Source organism: Cotesia typhae, unplaced genomic scaffold (genome assembly GCF_013202065.1).
Source record: "Cotesia typhae breed Kobodo isofemale line unplaced genomic scaffold, CoteBio_Ctyphae contig_48, whole genome shotgun sequence".
Taxonomy (NCBI): domain Eukaryota; kingdom Metazoa; phylum Arthropoda; class Insecta; order Hymenoptera; family Braconidae; genus Cotesia; species Cotesia typhae.
This window is the reverse complement of record NW_027423756.1, coordinates 8,080,699-8,102,581: the sequence shown is the minus strand read 5'-3', so window position 1 is coordinate 8,102,581 and position 21,883 is coordinate 8,080,699. Positions and strand designations below refer to the sequence as shown.

At 26.7% G+C, this 21,883-nt stretch overlaps 1 protein-coding gene across 5 annotated transcripts in view; it reads right to left on the bottom strand.

The window, feature by feature from the left end:
- Positions 1-7,498: 7,498 nt before the first annotated feature.
- The window catches only part of Br (broad-complex core protein), a 30,406-nt gene continuing 16,021 nt past the window's right edge, over positions 7,499-21,883 (bottom strand). For 2 of the 5 annotated variants that reach the window (XM_074246579.1, XM_074246578.1), the window contains exons 5-6: positions 21,224-21,283; positions 10,270-12,081 (exon numbers count right to left, since the gene is read on the bottom strand). In XM_074246579.1, coding sequence (XP_074102680.1) covers positions 11,318-12,081; positions 21,224-21,283 — 824 coding nt within the window. In that variant the 3' untranslated portion in view covers positions 10,270-11,317. Of the gene's footprint in view, positions 9,477-10,269; positions 12,082-21,223; positions 21,284-21,883 lie in introns of those variants that run through there. The other 3 variants (XM_074246581.1, XM_074246582.1, XM_074246580.1) reach the window with 3 other exon arrangements.

Sequence of the window (21,883 nt, the reverse complement as noted above, 5' to 3'; positions counted from 1 at the left end):
AATTATTTTACTTAGTTTAAAATCCATGATATAAGCTTAAGTCTATGAAAATATTACAGTTATTTCATTAATATTTTCTAATAAATAAATTATTGATCGTTGATCAATTATTGAGCGTTTTCGATAGGATGTGATAGGTTAAATTATCTTAAAAATAAATAAAGATGTATAGAAATAAATAAATGGAAAAAAAAAAAAAACAAAATTATTAAACCAAACAGTACATTTTGCATCATACAAAAATGAAAATATATTAAAATGCATCTTATATAGTTCAAATAATTAAAAATAGAAATAATAATAATAATAATATTAAATGATTGTTATAATCGAAGTCGATAATAAATATATAACCAAAACACCTCGGAAAATAACAAATAATAAGTATAAGCAAAATATAGTAACTGTCTTTTCGATTTTTTCTATAATTATCAGTTACACTTAATGAATGCGCGATTATTTTCTAGTTTTAATTTATCGCACTGTTATTAATTTTTTTTCGCCACCAAGTCTTAATTTTTTATTTCATTTTTTTTAAATTAATATTTCTTCATTTAAATAAACCTTCACTCGCGCAGGTACTAATGTTTTGTCTGCATTTTATAGAATAAATGATAATATTGAATAAAGTTATTGTTATTATTAATAATAGGATGATTATCAAATGATTGATGTCATACGAATGAAATTGGCGATAACGATATAATATAATAATAATAGTATTATTATTAATAATAATAATAATAGAATAATAAGCTGTAAATTATTAAGTATAATCTTTAAACGTAGAGCTATAAGCTATTGTGAAAAATTGGCTATTGTATTATTATAAAACCTGTATGGTTATTATTACTATTACATAATTTACTGATTAATTAATAAATGTGGGGGAAACAAAAGCAATGTGTATGTATGTGTATACTTTATAAATCTATTCGTTTATAAATATTTCAATAATATTTACGGTAAAAAATAATCGTAATAATTAGATATTAATTATAATGTTAATAAATGATGATGATGATTTTCATAGTGATAATAATAGCAAGCAATCACGTCTATTTTAAATTCAAGTAACTGATTGTTGTTATTGTATTCAATTATTTTTTTTTTTTTTTTTTTTTTTGTGACAATGACATAATTATTTGTAATTTATTCAAGTGTTTTATGGCTCGATTATTTTGAATTTTTTGCAGACTCTGTCATTTTTTGTTTATCATCTTTTTCTATTTTTTCGTAACTAATTGCACAACTCCACTTCCATTTTTTACTCGGACCCTAACTCCGTTTATTTTAAAACCGCCATTTAAAAACTTAATCATTAGGTACTTTTAATTAGCAAGTTTGGTAACATCAGTCAAATCAGTGAAAAAAATCAGTCCAATAAAATTGACTAATTAAAAAAAAAAAAAAACAACTTATCAATTTATAAATAAATCAATCAAATCAGTCGAATTGCGTCACAGCAAATAACTTGTGACAATCTTAGTGCCAATTTACAGTCCAAGGCAATTAAATTATTGGCGACCCATTTTAAAAATAATTTTTTTTTTATAATTTCAGTCTTTTCAATAACAAAATAAAAGCCATTGTATTTAACTTTCCTTTCTCTCTTTTAAATTAAATATATATCTATATATATTTTTTTTTCTTAATAATGTCATATTGTCTAGACAAACAGTTCATTTATATTTAAAATTAAATGCAAGATTTGCTATTCTTTCGCGCGAGATAATTTAATGGTCGACGATATTAAACGTAACCGAAATTTCGTAACAACAAAATAACAATCTTTCTCTGACGTGTCCGTTTCAGTTATAAACTTATCTCGCGTAACAAAAATTATTAATAATAATAATAATAATGGTCATAAAAAAAATAATAATAATATTAATAATAAAAATAAAAATCAAATAAAAATCTACAAATATAAATTGTATATATGCAATTAAATATTAAAGAATCAATTTATATTAATTTCATTAATAATTTATTATTTTTATAAGTCTGTCATTCATACACAATGAATGACAAATATCCGCGTATTTGGCAATTTTCTTATATTTTTTACAGTAGTCACAAGTCAATTTATTGAATAAACTACTATTTTTACTTTTAAATTTATCAATTTAAATAATTATCAATATCAGTTCTTTATCATCCGTTTCAACTACTATAAAACGTGTTTTTTTTTTTTAATTTAATTTAATTTAATTTTTTCGACATTATATACCATTTTCTCTCAATTTAAAGCTTCATCCTCTCATGACTCCGAATTTACAATCTCAAACATTCAAACCTGTTTCTTGCTAAATTAACTTTATAAATTCATATTTGCACCTGCTAACCAGCACATACTTTGATATTCGGTACTACAGTGTTATGTCCAAGTCCACTAAATTCTCATTCTTTAATTTATAATTTTCAAAAGTATGTGCCAGTCATAATCCAACATACTTTAAATAATTCTTCCATAATGATAATCGGTAATAATATAAATAAATCTATCATAGCCTACCTATAGATGAAGTGTGTTCGAGCGTGAGAAAGTGTTTGTTATTCAGTAATTATTTATTAGTTATTCTGATTATTAATTAACTGTCTATTTATTTCAATCGGTGTGTTACGAGTAGTTCGATATTGTAGTCTGTAAAATATAATGTAATATACAATAATTATTAAATATATATTTGAGATAATATACGTAGATTTGTATCATATATACCGAGTAGAGTACAACGTTCTTACGTCAGGCTGTTACACAAATAAAAGTAAAACCATATAACCGAGGTAAGAATCAAAAGCTGTCAATTTTTTCCGGTACATCAGAGCCTCCCTTATTAACCGTTCAGTACTTATATTAATGATATTTATTTTTAGAGTTAGTGTATTTTTACCGATTTTAGTTAAAATAACCGGCATGAAGAGTCAAATTTCGGCTAGATTTTTTTTTTTTATAATTTACAATGAATTATTTTTTAATTGCAGTGTTAAAAATATCTTGCATAGTTATACTGATTAATTACAGAAGACTCTGGAGTGTCTTATGAAAATTCTACTAAAATATATGTCTATATATGTACTCTATATACGTACTGTAGCTATTATTTATTTAGATGCATATGTTTGTTTGTTTTTTTTTTTTGCGTGGACTTAAAATATGATTTGTTTTATAGCAATTTTTAGTGTGCAGTATTGTAAACCCGACTAATGCTATGCTTATTTTAATAAGTTGAAAAAAAAATATTTTCTGAGTAAAAAAAACTGAGTTGAAAAATATTTTCATCACGAAAATGTAAAATAGTTTTGAGTCAACGATCAGAGAAATAAACATATGAAGTATAATAATTAAAATAGTAAGAATAATTATAAATATAATATAGTAACTAAAAATATGAATTATCAAGGTACGGCGTAATAAAACCGGGATCGTTACTAAAAATTAACGCATCTATAAAAGGTACCCCATTTTAAAGCATGTTTTTTGTGTTTGTGTATGGAATGAATATAATATATATATATTAAAATATTTATATATTAATAAAATAAAATATATATATTATAATTTAATAGTTAATTGATAAATTCCAATCACTAATCGCGAAGCAATCGCTGATTTATACATAAGTCAAGGACTGTCATTCAATCCGCGAAAATTAAGTCGATGGTGATAATAATAATAATAATAATTTTAAATAAATAAAATTTCTAATCAATTGTAATAAAATTCTGTTTTCTAAATTAAAAAAAAAAAATAATAAATTTATCTCGAGTCTTGTAAGTCAATTTGTTACTTTTTATCATTTTCATTTTTTTTTTTTTTTTTTACAGTCTTTTAATATGTAAATGTCTCTTCCTAAAGTTAGTTGGACGATAAGCGTTAATACTAAACGCTTGTATTTAAATTATTTAGTTTTTTGTTCATTCAATTAAATCCTAACTAACGAGTTCGCATGGGAAATCCGATTTACACCTTCTCTTTCCCTCAACACACACTCAGTCGCGTAATTATAATAATCATTCAATTTACTTTAATAATGTCTATCAACAATAATAATAGACACAAGTATACACGAGTAAAAATAATTAAATACAAATAAATATAGTAATATTTAATCAATATTCATCCAATAAATAATTTCATGCCATTATTTTCATTTTATATACAGCTTGAAACAATTTACATATGAATAATTACAATTATTAATTAATCTTATTATAATAATAATCATTATTTTTACTGTTATTTATTATCATTATAATTATTACTTTATATTTTCTTTTCATGTATATTCATTTATATATATAATTATTTTTACTCATTAATTCATATATTGCAATTTACCATTTACATTTTCTATCACAAATAAATTTTAACAATAATTATTGACACATTTTATTTTAAATTGGGCAGCTTGTCCATTAGTGCTTCGAATTTCCCGGAACGTTCTCATTCAAAAGCCCTGTATTTTTTTGGAAGCACTGGACATTATTCCCTTATTTCCTTTTTTTTTTTTTTTTTTTTTTTTTTTTTCACTAAATTAGTTTTATAAATTTATTTATAAACCGAAAATAAAGTAACGATAGAAAAGTAATCGATCTAGAATCTAATAAAAAATATTAGATGAAATTCGGTTGGTTTAGTTTAGTTATTTATAGTCTTTGTTGATAATAAATAAGGAGACTCGTTTTATTTCTGTCTACGGTGGTAGATACTCTTGTGATTATTTAAGCTGTTCAGCGTTCTAAACACTTTATTACACATGACGCATAATGCACTGTTGAGTGGCTGAAAGTGCTGCTGTTCTTTATGACGTTTTAATGTTAGCTTTGTTGATAATGTTTTTCCACACACATCACAAGTATAACATATACCTGGTGGTAATAAATTATTATGTAGTGGATGTGATAATCGCATTGCTAATATTGCTGATGGTGGACCTTCGCGTTCATCATCATCATCATCATCATTATTGTTAATATTATTATTATTAAAAAATAATAATAATTATTATTAATATTATAAATATCAAAATAAAGCATTCATTTAAATGTAAAGTAAAAAAAATTTTTTGATAAATTCATAACAAAATGCAAATTATTTGAAGATCATTTAAAGATTAGTATTGATAAAAATTTCCCAACAATTTACGTATAAAAAAAAATAAATTCAGTTAAACAATAATTATATTTTGTTGCAAATGCATTGAAATAAAAATGATATTATAAATATATATTGCAAGCAAAAATAGTAAACAAAGTATACAAATATATTTACAGTGAAAATAAAATAAAACCAAGCACCGTTACATTGATCCCAATTTAAAAAAAAAATATATCCGTTACGAACCAATTGACGTGGAGGAGGCGGACACACAGAGAGAGGCCACGTGTGGATGGACCCCCAGCGCATAATCCGTTCATGAAGGTAGTAGTAGGTACACACAGAACAATGACGAACCAGAGCACGTATAGCCGAGCGAGCGGGACCGGGAACAAACAAGAACAAAGATACGACTGCCATTAATATTGTGGACACATTAGTAACGATACTAGTTATTTTTTTATACAGAGGACATTCGTGGGTGCCGGGTGATTAAAAAATAGAAAAAAAAAGATTAAATAAATAATTGGGAATAAAAGGGTTAATGAAAGAGTTTTGTGGTAATTTTGCAAGGTAATTGGCTAGTTTTTTCATACTTTTGCTATGATACTTTCTTTTTAAAAATTAGTTTTGTTTATTCTCATTTAATTGGGTTTTAGAATTTATTGTAACACTCCTCTGCTATTATTTTTTTACTCGTATAACGACATCGGCTTAGCTGACACTCAGGTGCGGTGGATGGTAGTGGTAATAATGGTGGTGGTAATCAATCCAAAGTACTGATAGAAACAAGGCTCGGGGCTCTGGTTTGTCATTGATCATGGTAATGTGACTCGTGTCAGCGATAACCAAACACTCTTGGGAGACACGCGCGTGTAATTATTGTTATTATTTTTTATTATTTTTAATATTATTGCTATTATTTTTTTATAATTATTATTATTACTACTATAGTGGTTATTATAATCATCATTGTTGTTATTATTGGTATGCAAATGCCCATTTATAGTAATTAATAGTTTCTGTTGTATTTCGTCTTGGAAATGAACATAACAAAAGAAAATAAAATGGGGTGAGAATACAAATGAATTTTTTTATGGGGAATTAAAATAAATGAAGTTTTTAAAGGAAAAAGTAAGAATTCAAGACAATTAAATGCCAGTAATTAGACTATTTCTACTGCTATTGCAGTGAGTATAGCAGAGGAAGTAGACTGAAAACTCTAAAGAGAATACAACAGAAAATTTTTGGGCAATTGCGAATAAGTTAAACTTTCGTTACCGACGGCAAACTTGTAGACAGAAAGCAGAATATTCGAAATTAATAATTAAGTTTTCTTCCAACATACCATTCTCAATGCCTCCCAGGGTGTGAATCAGTCTAATGAGGAAAATTATATTTTGAGGCTTTATTTTAGTACTGGATTATAGATAAATATTTGATTTCTGCCCTATCTGTTTGTCTTTATTTTAAATTAATAACTAAGTATTAATAATTAATTGCAAAAACACCAACGCCCAACTATTGATCGTGGATTTTAATTTTATAATTAAATAAAATACATTTTATTTACAAAAGAAAAGAAATAATCATTTTTGTTTATTTATTTATTTTTTTTTGTTTTTTGTATAAATAATAACGTATAACGCGAATACAATGGAAATACATTACCCTGGACCCCCAAAAAATTGCGAATTATTTTATTCAATATTTTTATCATTAATAATTATTAGTAATAAAAAATATATTATGTCTTAAAACTCAGGTATACAAATGTTTGTTTTTTGTTTGTTTCGTTTTTTTTTCTTTTTTAATATTTATATTTACATTGGCAATTTATTGTATTGCCATTTGTTTAATATCATTTTTTATCTATTTAGTTTGTTATTTAAAATGTATATCTGTTCTAACGATCAGGTATTTACAGTTATTTACTTTAACGACTGCTATTGCGCTATCTATTGCATTTTATTTTATGATAACTATTATTTTTAATCTCACAAGTATTATAGTGGATTTATATTATATTAATATATTATTTAATATATTAATCAATGAATTCTCTATGATTCATTTATTTATTTTAACTAATGAATTATTATCAATTATTACAAATGTACTTGAACTTATTTATTTGAACCATTTTTAAGTACTTAACAAACTGAAATGCATATCACATATTTAGATTTGTAAAAATAATAATAATAATATTAATTGCAAAGAACAAATATTTATTGAGTTGATTTATCACGTTAGTTTTTAAACTCCGATAAACCGATAAAATTAGTGATTGTTAATGTTAATAAAATTCAGAAAATATATATATATATATATATATATATATATTAATTATTTATTTATTTCGCAAGTGCAAAAATATATTTAGAAGAAAAATGTAAATTAATAAACTAATTATTTAATTATTAAAGTGAATTTAAAAATAAAGCCATTAAAAAATTGCCTCTAGTGATGACTTAAAATAAAAATTATCATTAATTATTAATTCAAAAAAATATATTAATATTTAATCTTTAACAGTATAAACTATAAATAATTTATTTTTAAAATAAATGAAGCATCTATTGTTTTAAAAACAAATAAAATTAAAATTTATTTTTTCAACGGTTAAGAAGTTACGCGTTCTATTAAAAGCCTCGACGACTTTACTACAATCATAAAAAAATATTACAAGATCAATAGTGTCCCCCTGAAAATTTCGCCATTTTGCTAAAACTTTCTTCCAAAGATAAGAAGAGAATTTACTGGAATAAAATCACCGGTAAACTAATTTAAAAAAAAATTAATTGAAAGTTCACCCGTAGATTTACAAATTTGACTGATTGAATCGTTAATGATCGTAGTATTTAGGTACGTGATATCTTGAATGTTAAATTATTAAAACGACTAAAATTTTATGTGAATCATTTTTTAGAATTAGGTTGCAAGTGAACGAAGATTTTAAATCATTCATAATAAATTAAAATATCTCGAAATAACTTTTTATTCACATCATGTTGGATTGAATATTGAATAGTATATAAATATTATATTACAATATCAATACCCGTATAAAGATACCTCAACAGTCAACCTAAATCTGTCTATTGTAAGCTTGCAAATAAGAAGTAAGTGATCACCCGACATAACAGTTGTTTTATTAAATAATTAAAAATCTCTATCATTTATATTTGAATTATTTCCATTCATACTTTTAATATATATCTATTACTTTGTCATTTTGTTTAGTTATTTCTGTGTGAATCTATTTTGGTAACTTTTTGGATCAATAATATTAATTATTAATTTATACACTGAGATAAGCGATCAGTTATTGTTAACTGTCAATCAATATTCATTTTTAAATAATTAATTATATTTTACTTAAATAATATCTCAATACTTGCTATCTCTAAGCTAAATGTGATTATTTTTGAACTTAAAAAAATATAATATCATTAAATTATAAGAAGAAAATAAATTTTTATTTAAATTAAAATTATAAATAAATTGAATGTTTTATTTTGCCCAAATACTGGGACATAGCCAACTACTGAGTACATTTACCTTATTATTTATAAACTAAAAATGTTTGGAAAAAAAAAAAAAAAATAATTTATTTACTTAAAAATATTTTTCTAAAAACTAAAATATAAAGTTAGATTTATTAACATTAAATAAACTCTTTTCTCAGTGTACATTGCGGTTTATTTTCTTTAACGATGCAAATTAAAAATAAAAAAAAAATGATTGCAATCTCCCGGTTAACTTCATATTCAACACAACTGCGGAACACAACTCTCGATATTGAATAATAATAATTTAAATAAAATGAAGGTAGACTCTCAATCCAAGGCACAAAAATGGTTTTTTTTTTTTTGCTTTTTTGCATAATTTTTTCTGAATAAATCGTTGATTATCTCATTTTCAAAACATCGAACCAAGCAAGGACGAAATAAAAATGAAATTATATTAGAGCGTGTTAATCCCGCGTGAATTTAAAGTTTAAAGCGGTCTAATAATAATAATCAGCCCATTCGCGAATGCTGATGCTGCGGCTGCTGATGAGAATAAGATTTCTCTTGGATTTCTCTCTCACGCTGCTGCTGCAACTGCAGCTGTTGCTGTTGGTGCTGATGCTCTTCGTCTTTTCGCTGTTGCTCGATCTTCCCGTGCTGCCTGTGATAGATGCTCTTGTGATTCCTCAGACTGTTGAGACTCGAGTAAACCCGCTTGCAGATGTTACAGATAGGCTCCTTGCTCGGCCGGGTGTGCACGTTCTGTATGTGCCGCTTCAACCGCGTTAGGGAGGTCAGGTTTTTGTTGCAAGGCTCACATCGAAACTCATCGGTCGCGCTGCTGCCAGCCAACAGACCTGGCGGCAGAACCAGACACAGGGTTACTTTTTTTTGGTTTCAGTTTGATTTGATTTTGGTTGACTCTATTCTATTTTTTAGCTTATTCATGGCACAAGTTTTTAGCGCCAATTTTCGATTTTTACTTTTAGCTTTATTTGATTTATATTAGATTTTATTAGAGGCGCACACTTATCCTCCTCGTCTCAAATGCGTCACATAAAAACATCATCCGAGGCTCTATTTATTTAGTTTCTAAATCGTCTGCGCCTCGCGTTTTATTTTTTTCTTTAATTTTATTTTACCAGTTTATTGACTCGTGCCTTTCGATTAATAGTAGGCCACACCATCACCACGACAAGCCGTGCCAGAATTTTTACACTGCTATGTATTTTTATTTATTACTTATTATTCTTTTAAGTTGATGCAATCTATGATTAAGTTACAAAATTTTTTTTTCGTTAATTTTATACTGAATAGACTCTATTTTTTGTTAATTATTCACACTATGTTCTCATACAAGTGGAATTAATTTTTTTCTTTTAGAATAATTAAACTCCAATTTTACGATAAAATTCAATTATCAATTATAATTTACAAAGCAAATGATTTTTATTTAACAATTATAACGGTTTTTGAGAACTATTTTTTTATTTATATTATCAATTAATTATTTTGAAAAAATAGATAAAAATTTTTGTTTTTAATGATGAAAGTAGATGAGAAAAAATGAAAGACAAAAACCGTTATTAATAAGTGTTAAAAATAAAATAGTTATTAAGAACATAGGCAATAAAAAATAGAGTCGTTGATTGGGTGATATTTTAGCGCATAGTAGAAGTAAAAGCAATAATAATCCAAGAAGTCCAGCGATCAATTGAGGGCGATGGCGTTAGTGTTTAAAACAACACCCGATGAATTCATTTCCATATTTATTATAATAATAATAGTAATAGTAATAATAATAATAACAACAATAAATAACTATATCATTACTTGCAGTATAATTAAATTACTAATTACTGATGCATATTATTTACAGCAAAAATAGTTCCATAGACTTAACGCAGATACAGATTATTATATAATAATACTCATAATTATAATAATATTAACAATAAATAACCATAATAATAATAATAATAATATATGTATATACAAGTGCAATTTGTTTTGATGAATTGATGCAATGAAGCGAGTAGTTTGAGGTATGATGTGGATTATATAGCAGTCTTGTGATACTGTCATACTTTATTATTATCGATATATACTCATATAAATAAAAACCCACCTATCACTCACCCGCGAGTTATCAATATTCATAGCAAAAAAAAAAAAAAACAAACAAACAAACTAATCTCCAAATACTCGTCACAGTTTTATAAAACACGTTCTATTTAGTTGATGTAATATATTTTTAACGAAACAAGCTCATAGTTTATTTTAATTATCACTTTATTATTCACATCAACAGCTGAGTATGCAATTGATACATATTATTGTTTTCCATGTAATTTAAAAATTATTATTTCAGATTTAACTATATAGACATATATTAAACGGTATAATATATTCCACATAACGCAGCAGCAGCAGCAAAAGAACAACATAAACATAGTGTTATAATTAATTATCATTGTTCTCTGTCATTTATAATCATTCATTAAAAATAATAACAAAAAAAATAAAGCCTGTCTTCAAAATAATACAGGTGCTAGTATTTATATATAAATACTTTTATCACGTGATAATACTTGAATTAATATTTTTTTTTTTTTTTGGTATTTCATCACTCGTTTAAATTAAATCAACAGTCCTCAGTTTTGTCTTAAATTTTTAAAAATTATTATTATTATAATTATTAATAAGTAGTTTCACGTTCTTTACGTGCATGATACTGGCTTTTATGACTAACGAGACTGTTTCTCGACTTGTAATTTCTGCCACATTGGTCACAAGTAAGTGACTGTGGTACATAAAAATGAGTGTCTGCAAGATGTCTTTGCAATGACCAAGTTCTCGAGAACGTTTTACGGCAAAATGTACAGTAAGCACCTGCACTGGTACTTACGCTTCCACTCGGAGCGATTCCACTGCTGGTACCAGCGCGATGTGAAATTTTCATTTCAATATCACTCTTGCGACTATCAGTCATCATCATACTAAAATCTTTTAGCTTCGGCGAACTGACAGGCCCTTCTTCCATCAATGTCTCGCAAGGAATGCTGTCAATATTAAATGCGTAATCCTGGTGAAAATGGCACGGATTAATGGCTGCGGATAGCGGCGATGAACAAGAAGAGTCCTTGTACGCCAGGTTGTTATCTATTTTGTCCAGCAAGCACGGGGGCGAATCGACGAGCGTCTGAGTCTCATGGCGAATCTTAAGTGACACAGACTCCGTTTTAAATGCTATTTGTGCGTCAATGTCGTCAAGTAGTTCGATAATTGGCAATTCGTTGACCGTCTGCACGCCTCGATAAGTGCTCACCGGCGCTCGGCTCGCGGACTTCATTTCATCATCATCATCATTATTATCACGATCATCATCATCATCATCCCCTTGGCTTTCGCACGTTGCCGTGGCGGACTGCCAGCCCCCGTCCTCCCCGGTAACCTCCCGGTCTGTAACCAAAGAGGAGGGGGGGCTCAGTCCATCCGTATTTTTTTAAATTGCATATTTTTAATGTTTATTTTATTGTTTGTTTGTCTTATAAAAATGATTTGGTATAGGATCATGGATTAAAATGACTGATGTGTATATTTATATATGGCGTGACAATGATTTTATTTTCATTCAAATTTAAGAAAACATTAATGATGGTTCATAATTTTATTTTTTCTATTTTTGTAAATATGAAAGAAAAATTTTAATATGTAATACTCAACTCTACTAATATCAGATTTATAACGAACGATACACTTGAATATAGATCACTCGTTAATTATTGTACCAGTTGCAATTTACAGATATCAATTGAAAATATAATTGTAACAATTAAATTTAGTTTAATTACCATTAAAAAATAGTATAACAGTATTCACGCTTTTTAAAATTCGTATTATTGAAAACAAGACAAATAAATTTATTAATTTACTAACTATATCGTTACCATAATTATCGTTATTATTAGCTTCTTTAATAGCAATTAAACTGTATGCAATTAATTTTAATTAAAATTTATCCGAGTCAACTATATAAATGTATCGTGTCTTGAAACAATAAAACAATACGTTATTGTCTGTAATTTTTAACTTATTTAAAAAAAAAAAATTATCCATCAGTTAATTTCATAGTTATTAAAATAATTATTTAAAAGAGCAATTCAGTACAGATGATTATTTAAAAAAATCAAATGAATTTTAAACGCAGGATAATAAAAAAAATATACGTTAATTATTTAAAAGTTTGCTTGAGACAAGAGAACTAAAGTAAAAGACTATTGTTTTTATTATTTATGTATATACATATAAGAATGACAGGAGATAAATTCACTGCTCATAAAAGTCTGTGTAACGCCTGTACAGATGGGATGTCAATACAACGGAAACCTTTCGAGCCGGTGGTAGTTCTTTGCGGGATTTAACCCAGCTGGTTACCTTAGCAACGGTCTACCCCGCTAAAACCTTCGCTCTCGCAAGAGCCAACTACACTAGTCTATAGGAGAATAGGGAGTAGTAAAGGGAGAGATCCTGCTGGTAAAGTAAAGAGTGTAGCAGGTGAGGAGACTACGGTTCAGGAGGAATCAAGAGTGTGAGGATAAAAAGAGAAGAGAAGGCACTGAGACTGAGAGTAAAAAGACTGAGACTGAGACTGAGGTATTGAGGAGTCTGAGGGGAAATATATGTATATATATAAATAAATACAACTACTACTACTACTACTACGATGCGTATTATTCTTAATAACCCTGGCGTAGCTACGTATTATGACTGATGTTGACTCTCTGAGCGCGGAGCCAGCTTCGCGAGACGATCAATAGGCCAACTCATTCAACGAGCAAAAATGTATAAGGGGTGGCTATCATAAACTTATACCACTACTATTACTATTACTACAACTACCTAGCTCAGTTATATTATGAACCCTACTCTTTCTCTTACTCTTACTGTCTATAGTACAGTGCTACCTTCTACCTACCAACCCACTGCTATACATGGTTTATATACGCGTGAGATATATTTCAGATAAAAAGAGTAATATCGTGGAATATAAACGCGATATGAGAACGTGAGTGTGTAAGAGACGCAGAGAGGAAGTGTCTGGATGATGGAGAAAACTGTAGAGATGAAAAATGAAGTGTAAGCACCTGCTGGCATTACAATGTCTCGGTTTAACGATAAGCACGTGTCGCTAACTCTATCTCTGTACGGAAGGGTGCTCATTTTTTATTTTCCATCATTTGATAATGCCAATTAAAATAATCATCACTGATTATTATTCGTCACAATCCAGAATAAGAGTTACTAATTAGCTATTATTATTGATTGATTTATTTTTGTTTAGATTGTAATCTTTAGAAATTTCTTTTTCAAACTATTGAGAGATACTTAATTGGCGACATTTACTGTCGAAATATTCCAAGTAATAAATTTAAAGTCATTATTTATTATTTATCATTTATTATTAACATTTCAAAGATGGCTAAAAGTGATTGTATTAAATTGACCCAATTCAGCGATAGTTAAAATAAATAATAAAGTAAAATTGAGTTTTGGTCAAAGGATATATCATTGTAAGAGAAATTTTTTTTATTTTTATTTTCAAGAGATTGGTAATGATGATAATAATAGAGTTTTTTAAATTAAAGTCGATTAATATTGACAAAGAAGCTTAGTTAATCATCGATTGAGATCAGTAGTAGACTGAAATCATAATCGGCAATATGTTTTATTTTTTAAAAAATTTATAATGATTAAGGAGGAAAAAATATAACTTTGATAAAATATTAAGGCAATAAAACACTTGAGTTAGATAAGAAAAAATGTATAAATCAGTAGCTTTCTTTGTTGGATGACTTTTTCTATAAATTATGTATTGCTCTTGTTTGCACGTACACTAACTTAAAAATAATCTCCCAGATCGTTTTTTTTTATTTATTTTTCCTTTTTTTGATAATAATTAATATTGTTATTATATATTTTTTTAAGGTCACCTAAAGTTCATTATCGATAAAAAATGATTGAAAATAAAAACATAAAGCTAGACTTGGGCGTTACTGATAAATGGCTACATACTAGAGATAAAAATTCGGTTGGATTCGCGAATTTGATATCAACACTTTCATTCGACCTTGATAATTTTCGTTCGCCATTTTAATTACGCTAATAAAAAAAATATTAATAAATAAATAAATAAATAAAACATTCAAGGAGCCTAAAACGTTGACGTTTATCTGAATATTCAAGGCAAAAAGAATTAACGCGATAAATTATTTTATGACCTCGTAGAATTAATAATTTCGGCGAAATTATGTGTAATGTGTAATAAAAAATAAATATTAAATTAAGATCGTGCACTTGGGAATAACTTCTATTTAATATGAATATGAATATAAATATGAATGTCTTTATATGGTAAATGTATGCGTTAGCAATAATCAAACATGTTGCACAAGTGTGTCGCGACTTGGCCCTGTGTTGTTAAAAAGTCTGCGGAACATGTCTATTCAAGTGAATACACACTCATACACTTTAAATCACGATTTACTTCGCTAGATGTCGGCATTTAACTCTCTAACAACATTATGGAATCTCGGTCGTGTTTGCAGTGATGGTATTTCCGTTCAACACGCAGCTTGATAAAAATAATTAAAAATAACAGAAAAAAAAATGATTCACTTACGACATCTCAACAAAAAAAAAAAAAAAAAAAAAAACGCGACCTAAATAAATTGATTATGGAATGGCAAACTAAATTTTCGGTTCTCCGAGGTCAGATTCTCTTAAATAATCATTCCAGTCTATCTTTTTATAAACATATATATACATTGTTTTTATTTTATTTTTAAATTTTCTCTATCTGTACTCGTAGTTTAACAATTTAAAAATTTACATTCCTTTGAAATAATTTTCCGATTCAATGAATAATTAAACTAAATATTCCTGAGCACCCGAAGTTTGAACAGCGATTAATTAATCAGTTGCCAAGTTATTTTTAATTTATTTCAGGAACTAAAATTTTTTAATGACCTCCTGTCTAAGTTTTACAAATGACCGGCAGCAGACTAATTAATTGATAAAATTATCGAGGTTTTCATCGTCTTCAATAGACTTTCAATATAAGTATCGATGAATAATAAATTCTTAGAACGGAATTTTACTTTGTGTAAAATGAAGAAAAAAAAAAAAAAAGAAAAATTTCGTAATCGATACAATTACAATTTATGTTATAAAGACAACCTTGGAATATCTTTCACAGTATTGAACACATTTGCGAATATACAGGTGACGTAATTTTAAATGTAAACACGGATATTTCACTTGAGACATTTAGTGATCGTAACAATACCCAAATATGTCACGTTAAAGAGGCTTTAACTATTTAAAATATTGCTGTGACGCAAAAGTTGAATAATTAAATATAAGCTTAATAGAAAATTACTCTCTATTCAATTCTCCGTCAATTAAACTTATTAATAATTGATTTCAATAACATTATTTAAATCAGACAGAGAAATATATTTTGTTTCATTTATTTTCTTTTAACATAACAAATACAAATTTAGACTATGAGCAAATAAAATTCGTGGTTTTATTCGCTATTAAACTTGTGTTGAATAAATAATTAAAAAAAAAAAAAAATAAATAAACATTGTCTTTTTTTGTACATTTTTAGTTGCGACAGTCGCAAAATAAATATTTGTTAAAAACGTTGCATCAGGAGATAGCAATGCAGTTCTTTTAAAATATATATATGTAAACATATATTAAGTAGTTCGTTTTAAAAAAAACCACGTGCTATTTTTACTTGACCACGATTTTTTTAAAGCACATAAATGTGAGTATGAGTGTGAGCATTAATACGCAAAAAAAAATAGAAAAATAAAAAAAGTATAAATTGGCAGTGAACACGCCCCAATCGTTGACGAAAAATAATCTATTGAAGTGACTAGTAATATAATGTTTGAAAACAAACTTTACTAAAATAAAAAAAAAAAAAAAAGTGTCCAAGAGTACGGATCGTTTAATAATTTATACTTAATAAATTTTTTTTTTTTTAGTCAGAGTACAAATAATTGCGATTAGTCTCTCATAACTGAGATAACGAATTTTTGACAAAGTAAGCAATAATTAATTAAGTATAATGTAATTAATAAGAAAAAAAAAAGTAGGTAAATATTTGATACAGATACTAGACGCTGTTTATTTAAATAAAAAATTTAAGTCATTCTTGACCTCAATGCAATCAGAGCAAAAATTTTTTTAAGCCAAACAAATGCCGACACGATGCTTTTTATTAATATTATTAGTCGTAATACTAAATTTATTAATATGGTAATTTTGTGTGTGTGTTTTTTAATATTTTATAGCTAGTGAACATCGACAATGTAAACGTGAAAAATGGGTTCATCAATGCGTCATACGGCTAACACTAATTTTTCAGTACATATTCCAAGGCTGTCTTAAGTCAACGCCATTGCCATATGCACACAGCCTGTTAATATATTATATAGATGTATATGTATATTTAAAAAAAAGTAAAAAACGTTTTTAAGATGAAGAATAAGGAGAAGAGGCAAAAATGCTAAACCTATCGAACAAAGAAAAGCGCATCCGACCTGACACTTTGTAACGAGAGACTTTAGTCTATTTTTTTTTTTTTTTTTTTTTATATATTGTCGATATTATTTTACATTATTAATTATTATTATTAATAATTTAATAATTTAATATAAGAGTTGTTTATTCGCTCTAATTCGTGTCTCCCTCTGTGAAAGTATAATCTTTATCCGTTATATTGGTTTATAAATTTTTTGCGTAACCACATTACGCGTTAAGAATGATAAAAAATGAATATAATATATAAGTTGGTTGGGCTTATTGAAGAGAAACGCTACTGTATATAATGAATAGGAGAAAATAAAAAATTAATGTACGGATATATATATCACGTATATATTTCACGCCTCAGAAGCATTTATTTCTGTCAGATAACGTCAAAGAGTGTATCGCGCTGAGCCGTGCTCTATTTTTGCAGAGGTTGCAGAGGTTTCGGAGGATTTGAAATGCCAGAGAGCGAATAGATAAATTTCTTTAAGAGCAAGACATCCTAAGTGTGTGAGCTGTGAGTGGAAAAATAAAAAAAATTGCAATGAATCTAAAGACCGAAAAAATTACTTTTTAGTAAAATAATATATGTTTAATTATTCGGAATCATAGATAAAAATTCTAAATATATATATTGCGTGCGCTGTATTCCGATATAATAGACGAGTGTTGGCGAAAAATAATCAAGATAACGAATAGAGAACGACAACCTTTGATATCGCGTTTGAAATTTGCCAAATATCTGACTGATAAAATTTCTTTGTCAATTCTATTAATCTTTAAATTTATTAAATTTTATTTTATTATTTTTTTTTTTTGTTTAATAGAATCACCGAATCGTATAATGGATGAATGTTAAAAAAGAATGACGTACCAAGGCCATGGTATTTTTATTTACGGGCCAATGTTTAGTTGGCAACGTTCAATGCAGATATAGACAGACCTTGAATTTCGCGGATAACATCTGCTGTCTTATCAACGCCCCTTGATAACTTTAGCAGTACTAACCTAGCATAAGCCAGGCGTTCAAATATTAATCGACGGGCCAGACCGCACCTGAATTTACACAGTGTCTCGAAATATGACGCTACTTTTTTTATTACTCCGTTTTATTAATAAAATTATCTCAACTTTTTTAAATTCATAGAAAAATTTATTCTTAACTCGATAAAAAAAAAATTTTTTTTTTTACTTTAAATTATTATTTTAATAATAAAAATAATAATAAATAATAATTATTATTATTTTTTCTTAAATAGATTAAGAGAATAAATTTTTTTTCTTTATCATTTACTAAATGTATATCAGCAAAAAGTGATCTAAAAGTGATGTAAACAGAATAAAGAGAGTATGCACGGTGTCATCTCGTGATTATACCATTTCACCAACAGACTTGTCGTTATCTCGCCTAAACTATCACTCAAGTTACGCGAGACACTCATGTCCCACGATAAACGGCCATAAATTAACCACTAAATTCTCTAAATAATTAATCAAACGCTCAAATTCAGTTTCATCATTCAGACTCAGCCTTCTATTTATAGCAATTATAATTACAACAATAATCATAATAAAAAAATAGCCACAATAGCAAAAAAATTAGTATAAATTTAAATAGGAAACTTTTTATAGAGTTATTTCACGCATTTAATCTTATCCTTTTTACGATCTTCGTTTTCTTAGTTGTGATAATAAATATTATCCAAGTTAACAAACAATAATAATAACAATATTTTTGTTAATAATAATTATTTTAAAAAATTAGTGTTTTGCGTAGATACAGTACACACCATAAAAAAAAGATTTAGGGTAATACCCATTATCATTTTTTAACAGATCAAGTTATAATAATAAATCACTTGAATACGTGAAAAATAAAAAAATAACAACTAAGACCTATCACATCCTTTTTACGCTTATAATAAAAAAATATTCCCGGCGGTTTTATCGTAATCATAATAAATAATAAAAACTTAAGACATTTTTATGTATTCATTTAACATTTATAAATAACTAAGTAATAAAAAGCGTAGCCATTAAATTCCTAACGTTTCAAAAAATAAATTATAATCATAATAATAATAATAATATGTATAAAATATATATACATATATATGTGTGAATTGACTAGTTAAATGCGATTAAACGACCCTGACTTACCAATTGCGCGAAAGCATATAATATAGATCTATCACCTTCGGTAAATTAAACAGTAAAGACTACAAACATTTATACAAAACTGACATGGTGTGAATGTACAGTACGAATACAGGATACGATTGATTAAAAGTCATTGTCAGAACTATTGTGCTATTAATTACTAATAATATATTTTATATAATTATTAATTAATAGCAAATAAAATAATAATAACTGTTTTGTTTTTTTTAAAAGCGACGATTTTAATAGATATTAATTATTATAATATTAATAATAATAATGTTGGATATGTTTGATGTCAATGAGTATGGAATGTCAGCCTACCGTTTAGCTACACGTTTTTTTTTAGTATTATATGAATTTTTATTTATAAAAATACTTTTACTGGATTTATGTTTTCAATTTGCTTTTCTTTCTTTCTTTTTTTCTTTCTTTCTTTCTTTCTTTCTTTCTCTTTAACGGTCATGTGTCATAGAGGTGACGTTCATAACGGTCAATATATTGTACAGTGATGCCAAACTCTTCATTCATTTGTTCATTTCTTGGTCAATTAACGCCAATTGGTATGATAACGCGAACTTGGTGGTTCAATGTCGATTGGGGGTTTGTATTCGCAACACCCGATAAGATTTTTCCAATAGCTCATATATTTTGTGGATTTGGTTATTATTCGTAAATTGTCTTGTTTCGTTATATTACTTAATTTTATTAAATTTAAAAAATTTTTTATCGAGTATGTTTAGATTAATTTTTTTTTTCTGGATCTAGATAAATATTTATTTAATTTTTTTTTTGTTTAACGACCTTGATCACGATTTTAAATTTCACCCATTTTTAATTAACACTCGTGAGATAAAAAAAATTAATTTCACTGTGATTTTGATAAGCCAAAATATTTATAAGTAATTATTATTTTATATTTTTATTAATAGTGAGATGTCGTCACGTCACCACCAAGTTAATTTATAATCATATAATCACAATGATAATGATAAATAATAATTAAATGATTAATTTGGTAATAAATTTTTATACTATAATAATGAATTTTAATGAAATGCGATGTCATGATACTTGTTAATGAAATAATATTCATATACAAGAATAGAAAAATGATGATATCGATGATTGATTTGGAAACGCATGCCAATTAAGAGAAAATTTAATTTTACAAGCAGACAGTAGTGCTTTATTCACCGCAACCAATTATTAAAAATATAATAATTAAATTAATAATTTAAAAAAAAATTTTGTAGTCGTTTTTATAAGAAAAATTTGTTTTCATATAATATATATAACAACAATTATTTATTTGTTAGTTTGATATAACTGCACAAGTCGTAGTGACCATCAGACCGAACCATTAAACAATAATTAATAACGACAGGTGAATTTACTATTTAATTATACTAAATAATTATTACTTTAATCTAACCTGTCGTGCAGTACAGTGGATATCAATTATGAGAGTAAAATAATTTTATTTATTTATATTTTAATTTATTAAAAATAGTGTAGCGAGGAGTGCCCTTGGAAAAAATCAAAAGAATGCAACTAACTTTTTTTTATTGCTTGATATACTTGTACGTATATATCTGATATTTATATTTATATTGATATTGATACTGATATTTTTGTATACTTTTAATTCATTTATATCATTTATGTAACAATAAACGTTTTTGTTAACCGTCGTAACCTCGATGTGACACACGTAATAACGAGGAGGAAAAGTAATACTAAAATAATATATATTTTTTCGCTACACCCTTGCTAAATAATATTCTTGTGATTTTATAGGGCAATGAAATAAGATAATTAAATAGGTGGTTCTTACCTTGTGAAGTCCCAGCTAAATCCGGCGTCTGTAATCCATGGCTTAACCCTGAAAATTTAACTGTCGTTAAACATAGAGACCTTGGCTCTTACTTAGATTTTTAAACAGGGGCCTGTACGCAATTTCGCAATCACAATTAAACTTTATTTTATTTTAAATAATAATACCAACTCTAATACATACGTCAGTCGTGTAAAATCGCTCAATTTTTATCTGGAGACACTAATATAATAGATGATAATTTTTTTTTCTTTCTTCAGTCGTTATTTATTTATTTTTTCATTATTTACGAGTTTTTATCAGTGGCTGGTGGAACTTTTGGAGGAACGCGAGCCTGATTATTATATTATATTAAGAATATCCGCTTACTTAAAAAAAAAAAAAAAAATACTTGTTAGAATAAAGACTGGCTTCATTGTATTACTATACTGGTTTACGACGTTATTTATCAAAGCGACACTGTTTAGTTATTTTGTCAATGCTTTTTTTTTCTACATCCTCATCAGTTGCAATGTGATACTACTCGAGTTGTTTAGAATCTAATTTATTTAACTCTAAAGATTAATTGTGCTAAAAATAAAAAATAAAAAACTCTAGAGTAAAAATTTTTTTCTTGTTCTAAAAATAATAAAAAATATTTTCTATCATATTAGTAACTCA